The sequence below is a fragment of the Chiloscyllium plagiosum genome, chromosome 28 (assembly GCF_004010195.1).
Source record: "Chiloscyllium plagiosum isolate BGI_BamShark_2017 chromosome 28, ASM401019v2, whole genome shotgun sequence".
Taxonomy (NCBI): Eukaryota; Metazoa; Chordata; class Chondrichthyes; order Orectolobiformes; family Hemiscylliidae; genus Chiloscyllium; species Chiloscyllium plagiosum.
The window spans coordinates 32,151,562-32,164,205 of NC_057737.1; the positions used below are offsets into that span (position 1 = coordinate 32,151,562).

Consider the following 12,644-nt stretch of genomic DNA (forward strand, 5'->3'; position numbering starts at 1 on the left):
CTCCCCCCTCTCCTCCCTGACCTATCACCTTCATCTCCTTCCCCACTGACCTATTGTACTCTATGCTACTCTATCCCCACCCCCACCCTTCTCTAGCTTATCTCTCCTCGCTTCAGACTCTCTGCCTTTATTCCTGATGAAGGGCTTTTGCCCGAAACGTCGATTTTGCCTGTCCTCGGATGCTGCCTGAATTGCTGTGCTCTTCCAGCACCACTGATCCAGACTTTGCTACATTTGTTAGGTGCATGCCCAGTGTTGTAGCTTTTACTAGAGAAGTTAAGCTAGGGAGCTGGCTACTTCTGGAGCAGAAGTCTTCAGTTGTAATAGTGAAGGCCCAAGGCATTTTTAGTGTTCAGTTCCTCCCATTTTTGGATATCATATGGATTGAATCGATATGGCTAAAGTATGGCATGTATGATTCTGTAAATTTACATGAAGGCTGAGATGGATCATCTACTCAGCACATCTGGCTGCAGATGGGTGCAAATATTTCAGACCTGACCTTTGCACTGACGTTCCACATTCCACCATCATTGAGAATTTGGATGTTGCTGGTGTTTAATCATTGACCTTTATTTATGACAAGATATGGCAGGTCTGCAGAACTTAGATCAGATCCAATGGTTCCAGGATTTGTTTTTGCCCTTTCTATTTCATGTTGCTTCTGCTGTTTGATATGTACATAGTCCTGTGTTTAAGCTTAACTGGCTTGCCAATATGTTTTCTAGATATGCATCATGTTATGTCTGCAGTGTCACCCTGTGCTCTTCATTGAACCGGGATTGATCCCTTGGCAAGATAAAATTGTTAATTCATTCATGGAATGTGGACATCATTGGCTAAGCCAACATTATTTCCTGACCCTAACAGCCCAGTGGGCAGTTAAGAGTTAACCACATTGCTATGATTCTGGAGTCACATGTAGGCCAGACCAGGTAAAGATAGCAGATTTCCTTCCCTAAAGGACATTGGTGAATTCGATGAGTTTTTACAACTAATGACATTGGTTACATGGTTGCCTTTGGCTAGCTTTATATTCCAGATTTTTATTGAATTCAAAAGCCAAGTGTAATTCAAACTCATGTCTGCAGAACATTAAGGGATATGCCAGATCATGAAATTTTTATTGTGATTGAATACAGCTCTCTTTCTGCTAATAGCCCAGAGTGCCTCATAAATCTTTGAGCTGCTAGGTCTGTTCTAAATCTATCTTATGTTTGCACTTATGTCATACAACTTGATGGCTGGTAAGTTAACTTGATAGTGATCACTCCCACCTATACTGCAATGGCAGATGCATCTGCTATAGGAAGATTGATGAGGACAATGTCAAGTAGGTTTCTTTCTCTTGTTGTTTTCTTCACTACCTACTGTAGGCCACTCTGGCAGTTATGTCCTTCAAGATTCTGCAAGTTAATTCAGTTGTGGTGCTTTTAAGCCGCTTCTGGTATTGGACATTTAAGGTCCCTCAACCTGCATAATTTCTGCCTTTCAGTGCTTCCCTCAAATGGCACATAGAGGAGTTCATTGATTTATAGGATTATAATAGAATCCCTGCAGTGCAAGAAGAGGCTATTTGGTCCATCGAGTCCGCACCAAGCCTCTAAACAACATCCCATCCTGACCCACCTCTTCACCCTATGCCCATATCCCTGAACTAATCCACCTAGGCTGCATATCCTTGTACACTATGGGACAATTTAGCATGGCCAATCCACCTAACCTGCACATCTTTGGACTGTGGGAGGAAACCGGAGCAAACCCATGCAGACACTGGGAGAATGTGCAAATTTCACACAGTCACCCAAGGCTGGAATAGAATTTGTGTCCCTGCCACTGTGAGGCAGTAGTGCTAAACACTGTGCCACCATGCTGCCTCATCTCTCCCCAAATTCCATTTCATTACCTGGAGGACATTTACTTGTCCTTGTGGGTGGCACGGTGGCACAGTGGTTAGCACTGCTGCCTCACAGCGCCAGAGACCCGCCTCAGGCGACTGACTGTGTGGAGTTTGCACGTTCTCCCCGTGTCTGCGTGGGTTTCCTCCGGGTGCTCCGGTTTCCTCCCACAATCCAAAAGATGTGCAGGTCAGGTGAATTGGCCATGCTAAAATTGCCCGTAGTGTTAGGTAGGGGGTAAATGTAGGGGTCTGGGTGGGTTGCGCTTCGGTGGGGCGGTGTGGACTTGTTGGGCCGAAGGGCCTGTTTCCACACTGTAAGTAATCTAATCTAATCTAATCTTGTTTAATCTGAGATCATGAGACTTCATGGGATCCAGAGTAAATGTTGCAAGCTCTCAGGGTAACTCCCTCTGAACTGTGTATTATTGTGCCATTGTCGGACATAGACAGGAATGGTGACAAAGGTGTCTGCGGTATTGACTTTGAGGTCATATGTAGGTCGTGCTAGGCAAGAAGGACAGATTTCCTTCCCTGTGAACTTAGTCAGCTTGTAAAGCAATTGATGATAGTTTAACTGCTACTTGTAAAATTGTCTTAAATTAAAATTAGTGAATTAAATGAATTTAAATCTGTTGTGGGAATTTGATTCCGTGACCTGAGTCTGGGTCTATGAATCATCAGTTCAATAGTAGTGCCAGTGTTTTCCCTCTCTATTAGCAACTGACATCAGGTTCCCATCATGCTGCCATGTCATGTATGCTTGATTTGGCTAGGTTCTGTTAAGAATTCCGTGCAGCTGCAGAGTGAGTGCTACAGTAGTGTGGGTAGACAAGTAAGTTTGTAACCCTCAGAGTGAAGGCGTTATAGGGTCATGGGCTGCAGAGTTGGTTAGGGATTGTTTACCTGATTGCAAGGTCACTATATTGTGTGGATGGAATTTGAAACGTTCGTTTAGGGTTGATTTACTGTCAACTCATTCATTTAAATTTCATACTGTCTTTAATGCTTATCCTATAAAGTTCAGAAATATGTAATTATTTGAACAAATGATCTTTGAATGGTCCCTGGAGGTGGGCAGGAAGCGCTCTTTTAACCTTTGTGTGCTGCAGAAGCACCTCGAGGGACAGCTGTCAGCACTTGCTGTGAAAATAGCTCAACAATGGGAGTGAATAAATAATATGTTAAGTAAATTGTCGTTAGTAAAACAGATTGACAGATGTGTGAACCACTGCAGTGCAGTCCGAAACCCTTCACTAGGGCGATGCTGTTTTCTGAATGTGACCGGAAAAACTCTTTTCCACATTTTTCTGTAAGATTAGAGTATCGATATTTTTTTTTGTGCTTTCACCATTATTTGAGAGTGCCATTACAGTCAGTTGCAAAGCTAGTGGGTGTCATCTGCAAAATCAATCTAAAATCTAAGTTTAGTTTAGAGGCATTTGATTGAGGACATCAAATAAAAAGCAGAAATCTTGATTACCTGTCTACTCTCATGAGTTAGTCATTACACATGTATTCATCACACATGCTTGATTATCTGTGTATTCTTAATGGTCAGTAATTAGCAGTGTTTTCTCATGTCAGAATGATGAACTGTATATTCTCAGTGTCCATGTTTATCTGTGAAGTTCTTGTAAATCAATGATTCTCTGTGTGCCCTTTGTGCACATTAACTGTGTGACCTACCATGTCAGTGATTATCTGTCTGTCCTGTGATGATACTATGGCTTAAAGAGGTGTATTTTGTCCTTTTTTTTGAAGAGCAGTTTTGAGACAGCGGTGCTGAGTTTTAAAATAGCGGTGCTGAGTTTTAAGATAGGAGATGAGCTATCTATTTGAATCCAATAAAGTAAACAGCCTTTGACGTCTTGTTTTTTTAAAAGTTGGAACAGTAGAAGCAGCCTGAATGGGTCTGGTCAAGCTCCCCCAGAGACAGAATTTTTTAATGGCAGTTGCTGGGGTCTTTAAACTGGGTTTGGAAGCTACAGTACATTTCTCCCTGCTACTCTCTCTGTCGGAGTTGTCTCTTGATGTTCTTTCCTCCTGGATTGGAGAATTGTCTGTGAAACAATCTATTTTACTGAATTTGCCTTTGCTAAGGGTGTGGTTGTGGGTTGTTACTATATTGGAGCAATTACTGTTTAGTGGTTAAATAATCTATTATTCAGTTAGTTTTCCAATAGAGTTAATTATTCCAATTCCTTCTTTCTTTTGTTGTATTTTAATAATGCTGAATTAATAAAGTATGTTTAGCTTCAAATGTGCTAGTTTGACCAATCAATTTCCATCCAGAACACAACGTCTGGCACTTGCCTTTAAAATAAGAAGAAGTTAGAACTTAGACAATCATCTTAAGGTGTTTTGAGAATTTGGTGTGGTCCATAACAGTCCTCACATGCCAGTAATTCTCTCATTGTGTCACCACATGTCAGTGATTCTCTCTATGTCCCCACATGTTAGTGATTATATGTGTATCTGCATGTCAGTGAGTGTCCATATGTAAACCATGTCAGTGCTTACCTGGGCCTCTTATATGTCAAGGATTTCCTGTTCATCATTGCCTTTGTCATCAGACATGCAATTTGTGTGGCTCGATAATTTTGTATGTTCCTGTCAAATGCTAGTGTTCTGCCAGGATTTCTTCACCTCTAAAAATTATGATAGCATGAATCAGTTGCCTCAGCTTGTCGATCTCATTTTTTGAAACGGTTAACTAAACTTAATCTCAACCTTTGTAATCTGTGAAGTATTGCCTGGAGTGTCTTTGTACTCAGTTAAATATACTGACTTGTGTCTAGTACTGGCCAGATTGGGTGAATATGATGCAGCAATGTTTGAGAGACATGTGGTTACTGAAAGGATAGCTGTGGTATGTTAATCTCAGTATGCTTTCTCTCCTTTCTGTGAACTAGAGTACTGCAGAGGAACATGACAATATGTCATTATGTTGTGACAGGTGGAGTCCTGCAGAGTTAACTGATGGGATCTTTTGTATAAGGATAAGTGAAGCAAAATGATGAGTTTTTATTTTACAATCTAAGTAAATTGAGATGTTTTAAGTGCTGTTGGATAGTCAGGGCTTTTTTCTGTTGTTCAAGTGGCTGTGTTCAAAGACATTAAAGCCTGAACGAAAACTGCTTTTTTCCATTTGCCAAAAAGATACATATCCCATGATTGTCAGTAAAAAGGAGCATACATGCTGTCTGCTTGCAACAAAGAGAATTATTAAAGGCAAACATATAGTCAAGAGTTGGCTATACAAAGGATCCCATCAGTTAACTCTTCTGCAGGAATGATGTGGATTACTCACAGACTCATTTTTAAAATGTTTATGCTTTAATGGAGATTTTTCTAACGCAGCTTCTCTATTCAGCAACAGTGACCAGTATCCTTTCCTCCCTGTCTATTAGATACATTTTCTCCCTTCTTCCTTAATGTCTCCTCCCTTCTGAAGCACCCTATTTGTAATTTCCCTCCTTCCACTGAACGTATGTCTATCCAAAGAACAAAGAAAAATAAAAAAAAGGAACAGGCCTTTTGGCCCTCCAAACCTGCGCTGCCACATTTGACCCTCTTATGCTAAACTGTCTTCACTTACAGGATCGGTATCCCTCTGTTCACTTCCTATTCAGTATTTGTCCAGGTGCTTCTTGAATGCTGCTATTGTGTTTGCTTCAATCACCTCCCCGGCAGCATTTTCCACGCATTCACCACCCTTTGTGCAAAACACTTGCCTCACACATCTCTTTTAAACATCCCCCCCCCCCACCCCTTACACCTTGATCCTGTGTCCCCTAGTATTTGACCCCTCCACCCTAGGAAAAAGCCTCATACTTTCCATTCCATCCATGCCAGTCAAAATCTTATAAACTTTTATTAGGTCATCCCTCAATCCCCTGCATTCCAGTGAAAACAAACCCTGTCTATCCAACCTTTCTTCATAACTAAAATGCCCCATACCGGGCAATATCCTGGTAAACCTTTTCTGTACCCTCTCCAAAACATCCACATCCTTCTGGTAGTGTGAGGACCAGAACTGTATGTAATATTCCAAATGAGCTTGACTAAAATTCTATAAAGCTGCAGTGTAACTTGTCTATCCTTATATGCATGCTCCTTCCAACGAAGACAAGCATGCCATAAGCCTTTTTTACTACCTTATCTACCTGTGCTACCACCTTCAGTAATCTCTGGACCTGCACACTCGAAACCCTCTGCATATCAATGCTCCCAAGGGTTCTGCCATTCACTATATAATTTCCACTTGTACTTGACCTTCCAAAATGCATCACCTCACATTTGTCTGTATTAAATTCCATCTGCCATTTTTCTGCCCTTGCCTCCAATTAATCTATATCCTGCTGCATCCTCAGACAATCGTCCTCATTATCGTCAACTCCACCAATCTTTGTACCATCCACAAACTGACTAATTAGACCAGCTACGTTTTCCTCCAAATCATTTATGTAGATCACGAACAGCAAAGATCCCAGCACCGATTCCTGTGGAACACCACTAGTCACAGCCCTCCATTCCAAAAGGCATCTTTGCGCCTCTACCCTCTGTCTCCTAAGCCAGTTGTGCATCCATCTTGCCGGCTCACCCCTGATTCTATGTGACTTCACCTTTTGTACCTGTCTGCCATGAGGGACCTTATCAAAGGCTTTACTGAAGTCCATGTAAACAAGTCAACCACTTGTCCCTCATTAATTATCTTCATTATCTCCTCAACGAAACTGATCAAATTAGTGCAGCACAACCTCCCCCGTACAAAACCACGCTGTCAATCACTAATAAGTCCATTTGCTTTGAAATGTTTCTCAATCCTGTCCCTGAGAATCTTCTCCAGTAATTTCCTTTCCTTCCTTATACTTTTAGTCAATACCTGACAATCCAGTATGTGAGAAATTGACTAAAAGATCCGACTGTACTTCCAATGTCTAATATTAATTAGTGATTTGACATTGAAACATATAAGATTCCAAGAGGGATTGTGAGGATAAATGCCAGAAAGCTGTTTTACCTGCAGAGATTATAGTCACATCAGTATAAGGGGCTAACCATTCAGGAACGTGATAAGGAATTTCTTCAGTTTGGGGTTGTAAATTTTAAAAATTCTCAATCCTGCAGGATATGGCTATTCAGTTGTCAAAAATGTGCTAGCTGACATGAATAGAGTTTTGGACTCTAAGGGAATTTAGAAGTATGGGTATCAGGTGGGAAAGTGAAGTTAAGGTCGAAGTTCAGCCATGACGTTGACAGATGAAGTAGGATTGATGTGCTTTATGACCTAATCTTAGGTCTTATGCATCAAAGAAAGGCAGATTTAAAAAAAATACAGGAAAGATTTGAAGTACCCTTAAGCAGATTCGTGGTGAAATAAATAATGTGGGAACAGTAACCAAGCAAGCAATCCTATAGTCAGTAGGGTGGTCTGACAAGACATTGATCAGGAGAAACAGCTTCATTTGTTATGACATTTGTTAAGTAGAATAATGGACTGTACATCGCCTGGACAAATCCGATGGGCAAGAGTAACATGGAAGATGAATCAGTAAAGTGCATCAGGGATTTTTTTTTAGAACAGTACATTGCAGAACCTAAATGGGAACAGGCTATTTTTGATCGAGCAATGTGTATCAAGGTTGGATTAATAAGGAATCTCATAATTTAGCATCCTCTGGGGGAGGTGGGGGAGTTGGGTAGCGATCTCAACATGTTAGAATTTAAAATTCACTTTGAGGTAAAGCAAATCTAGGCTCAAACAGTAACTTGACTTAAGTAAGGGAAATTTGGGCGATTCTTTCTCCTTACTTCTGTAAAGTGACCCAGAAAAGTCAATAGATATGATGTGACAGAGGTTTCAGCAGATATTTCAGAAAACTCAGCAAAAAGTTATTCTGGTCAAAAAGAAAGACTCAATGGAAGGGTAAACCACCTGCAATTAATGAAGGCTATTCGGGAGAGAATATAATCAAAATCTAAGCTATTCAAAGCCTTGAATACTAGGATTGAAGTTCTTTTTAAGAATCAGAAGAAGATAACTAAAAAGCTAATGAAAGAGAAAAAAGTGTTTATAAAAGTAAATTGGTAAAGAAATATGAAATCAAAACATAAGAGGCGGCACGGTGGCACAGTGGTTAGCACTGCTGCCTCACAGCGCCTGAGACCCGGTTTCAATTCCCGCCTCAGGCGACTGACTGTGTGGAGTTTGCACGTTCTCCCTGTGTCTGCGTGGGTTTCCTCCGGGTGCTCCGGTTTTCTCCCACAGTCCAAAGATGTGCAGGCCAGGTGAATTGGCCATGCTAAATTGCCTGTAGTGTTAGGTAAGGGGTAAATGTAGGGGTATGGGTGGGTTGCGCTTCGGCGGGTCGGTGTGGACTTGTTGGGCCGAAGGGCCTGTTTCCACACTGTAATGTAATCTAAAAAAAAGCTTCAAATGGGTACATGAAAAGAAAAGGAGTGGCTAAAGTAAGTGTGGGACCTTGGAGGATGGATCTGAAGAATTAACAATGTGTGACAAAGCTGCTCCTTTAACAAGGTTATGCTGTCCTTGGTTTTCTTCAGAAAGGGTGTAAATGACACATATTCCGAAAAGTCTGAGTTTGGGTGGATCTTAGGGCCAGTTTGTTTACAGCTAACAGATACTGCCTCAGGCAGAAGGCTTTCAAGTAAAAAAAACACTTGCATAACGAAAGGGGAATGGCCGGTTCTCCCAGCTCAGCTATCCTCTGGTTTGGTTTTAATGCAGCTGTGTGTGTGTGTGTGTGTGAGAAGAAAGGCTGCTGGACTTTCTCTCTCTGACTTATCTACTTTTCGAACTTGTTTGATCTTTCCTTTTGTGACAAGGGGTATTTATGGGGATTGTTGCATGTATTTTGGAACAGCATCATTAAGTTGGGATAGTCTGTTGGTTTTCGGATAGGATAAGTTATTCGGTAATCTGTTTTCTGTTTTTTTGTGTTTCATTCAGTAATCTTGTAAATGAATTCTGTTTTGTTTAAAACTAAGTTGTTTGACCAGCTGATTCTCTCCTGGAATATCCACTGTACACTTGCTTAAATCAAATCACCAAGTTTGGGTCTGGGCTACCTTCTTGACATGTTTTGAGGGGTCTGTCCTGGTCCATAACAAATGGGTAATAGGAATATTATAACTAATTTAAATTAATATGTTGCATCAGTCTTCATGTTGGAGTACACTATAAACTTCACAAAGATAACAGATTATCATGGTGCTCATGGGAGGAAAAATCATATAACAGTTTCTATCATAAGGAACAAAGTCATGGATGATCTGATGACCTCCATCTAAGAATCTTGAAGGAAATAACTGCAGAGATAATTGGAGGCATTTACTGAAATATTCAAGAACCCACTGGATTCTGGGAGGTTGGAAAATTGCTAAGGTGACATCCCTTCTCAAGAAGGAAGGGAGACAGACAGCAAGAAACTATAGGACAGTCAGCCTAGCATCTATTGTTGGAAAATGCTGGAGTCCATTATTGAGGAGAAGTAGCAGGGCATTTACAAAAGGATAACATGACCAGAATAGTTCAGAGTTTAGTGAAAGGGTAAGCATGTTTGACAAATTTGCAAGAGTTTTTTGAGGATATAACAGGCAGAGTTGATAGAAGGGAACTGATAGTAAAGGTATATTTGGATTTCTAGGAGGCATTTGATATGAGCTTATGGTATTGGGATTAATGTATTCACTTAAGTTGAGGATTGGTTAAAGCACAGAAGACAAAGAATCAAGATTAATAGATCTTTTTCAGATTGGAAAGATGTAACTAGTGGAGTGGACGAGAATCAGTCCTAGCCCTCAATCATTCACTGTCTATATTAATAACTTGGAGGAAGGGAGAGAGTGTAATGCATCCAAATTTGCTGATGATACACAGAGAGGTAGGAGAACATAAGTGCATTAAGTATCTGTGTGGAGATCTAGATAGACTGAATGAATGGGCAAAACATTTGGCAGATGGAGTTTAATGTAGGAAATGTGAGATCATGCACTTTGGGGAAAGGAATCAAAAAGCAATCTATTATTTAAATGGAGGTAGATATCTGAAAAGTGCAGTGCAGAGGTGTTCCTATGTATGAAACACCAATAATTAGCAAGCAGTTGCAGCAAGTAATCAAGAAGGCAAATGGAGCTTTGACTTTTATTACTAGGTGGCTGGATTTAAAAATGGAGTGAGACTTGTTACAGCTGTACAGGGTGCTGATGAGGCAGCACCTGGAGTACTGTGCACAGTTTAAGACAAGGTGTATTGGCATTGGAGGCAGTTTAAAAGAGAGATTCACAAAGCTGATTCCTGGGGTTAAGAGGTTAACTCATCAAGAACAGCTTAACAGGTTAGGCCTTTATTTATTAGAATTTAGAAAAATGAAAGGTGATCTTGTTGAAACATACAAGATTTTGAGGGAGCTTGATAGGGTCAATGTTCAGATGATTGCACTAGTGGGGGAGTCTCAAACTAGGGGATATACTTATAGAATAAGGAGACACTCATTTAAAACTGTGATGTGAATATGTTTCTTCTCCCAGAGGATACTGAACGTCTGGAATTCTGTTCCTGGGATAACTGTGCAGACTAGACCATTTAAAGTTATTAAAGAGGAGGTAGGTAGATTTTGGAAATATCTGGGATATCAGGTCTATGAGCAGTCAGTACAAGAGAGGAGTTGAGGCCTGGGACAGATTTTACTTAATGCTGAGGCAGGCTTGAGAGGCTAAATGGCCTACTCTTATTACTTACATTGTTATTGACTTAGGCGATGATCAAGAGAGATTGACTGACTATAATGAAGAAATCTATGGACATAGTAAAAGAGGAAATAAGATCATGAATTACATTAGTAGCAGATTAAATACAATTCTAAAGAAGTTGTGTTGTATTGCTTCTCATCTGGAGGCTGGATGTCATTCTGATTATAAACTTATGGAAAGATGTTATTCCATCACAGGTGCTGATGAATGGTTCTGAGTGTCAGGAATCCAAGTATTGTATCATGATTAAGGATGTTTCTTTATTCTTTGGAGAGTCCCTGAGTAAGTGCTTTTACTCTTTCACTCGAGGATAGCTAATCCAGAAGTATTGTTGTCAATTTGGTGATGTAATTTTTTAGAAGAGGGAGAAAGGGCAGAACTATTTCACCCAATATAAAAATGTGAAATCCAATTCTGAGGAAATCAATATGGAAGTAAGTAATACACATGTTTCAAAGCTACTCACATTTTTCTGGAGAAAGTAGGAAGTGATGTGATAGAAGGGGGAAAAATGGAGCTAATATTAAGTAAAGGTAAATGAGCTTGATGAACAAATGGCTTTTGCCAGGTTGCTAAATGGTTTGCTGTAAACTGGTTAGGAGCTCAGTATGAAAAGGATTGTAGCAGTGTATTCTAAGTCATGCAATTAAAATAAAAGCCTTTGTAAATCAAACACAAGAGATGAATTGTTCCTTCGTCATATCACATATAGTTCCAGTATTCATGTCCACATCGCTCAGTATACTATATGTTCTAAAATGGATGGTTTATTAAAAACTGTAGCAGCCTTTTAAATCAGTAAGGTTATCTTTGGCTTTCCAGGAATCTGTTTCCGTTGAAGTGCCCTTTTTTTTTTTGTTTTGTTTGCAGAATGGTACCAGTTATGGATCACTGGTGAGACACAACACAGAACTGCTAAAAGCTGTCAAGGAGTTGGAGCACACATGCATAACACTTAGAGAGGAAAATACTTTATTGGTAAGGGCAGTGTGTTCATTTTATATTTCATTTAGTACTGTAGTCACTTCATTGATTCCCTTCGCCTTATGTGTTGAGTAACTTATCATATACCTTTGTTTTCTCAATCTTGTGTTCTACTTTTCAATCTATCTTTTCTATATTTCTCTCCCCTTCTCTTTTGACATTATCTTCTCCACTCTCTACTCATTTATCATTCTGTTCTTCTCTCACTCCTCTACTCTGTCCATTCTCCCTGTCTCTCTTGGTGGTCTCCTTCTTCTGAGTACTCTTTTTCATGTTTCTTTGTCTTCATTTCTGAACCTGGATTTAGTGCCAGTGTAATACTGCATAGGTTTCTATTAATGTCACTGTTCAAGCTGTTGTCATTTGCACATGTTTAGCAGGTCAGGAGTACCTCCTGTTGGCTGCTTGTGTGTCAGAGCACGAGAAGCAGTCCTCAGTTATGATTGCTTTCTATCTGCAACTGTGAGGATCACAGGGTAGCAAGCAAGTTTTTAAAATGTGTTTCTTTGTTCAGCGGAAGAGCAGCTCTCCCGAGACAGAGGAGAAAGTGAAGCGACTAAAACGGAAGAATGCGGAGCTGGCCAACATTGCCAAGCGGTTAGAGGAGAGAGCCAGGAAACTGCAAGAAGCCAACCTCCGAGTGGTGAGTCTGTCTCTGTGAACCTGAGCAACTTAATGTTAGATCATACCACACATTAAAACCAATTGTTTATTTCCTTTTTTTTGCAATTCCTACTACCTCTGAACTGTGTAATCTTACAGTATAAGATTTATCATCATCCAAAAGTACTGATGGCCTTTAGAACTCCACTCCTCCACTGGCAAACATAAAATCCCTCATTTCAATTCTTATTTGTCTATTTCTCACTGGGTGTCCTGTGATGAATGTAGATCCTCCTCAACGCTGAAAGCTTCTTTTAAAAATACAGGATTTGCAACTTTAATGGAGAATGTTCAATGCTGTCATTTCATTTTATTCTGTTGT

General features: G+C 40.2%; 1 protein-coding gene across 13 annotated transcripts in view; it reads left to right on the plus strand.

The window, feature by feature from the left end:
* Positions 1–12,644, plus strand: part of LOC122564091 (peripheral-type benzodiazepine receptor-associated protein 1-like) — a 299,068-nt gene that overhangs the window by 121,717 nt on the left and 164,707 nt on the right. For 12 of the 13 annotated variants that reach the window (XR_006315818.1, XM_043718642.1, XM_043718643.1 and 9 more), the window contains 2 exons: positions 11,546–11,653; positions 12,174–12,302. Coding sequence is in view for 12 of the 13 variants with exons in the window: in XM_043718642.1 (XP_043574577.1) it covers positions 11,546–11,653; positions 12,174–12,302 (237 nt within the window). In the remaining variant the exon portion in view is untranslated. Of the gene's footprint in view, positions 1–3,161; positions 3,210–11,545; positions 11,654–12,173; positions 12,303–12,644 lie in introns of those variants that run through there. The other variant, XM_043718645.1, reaches the window with a different exon arrangement.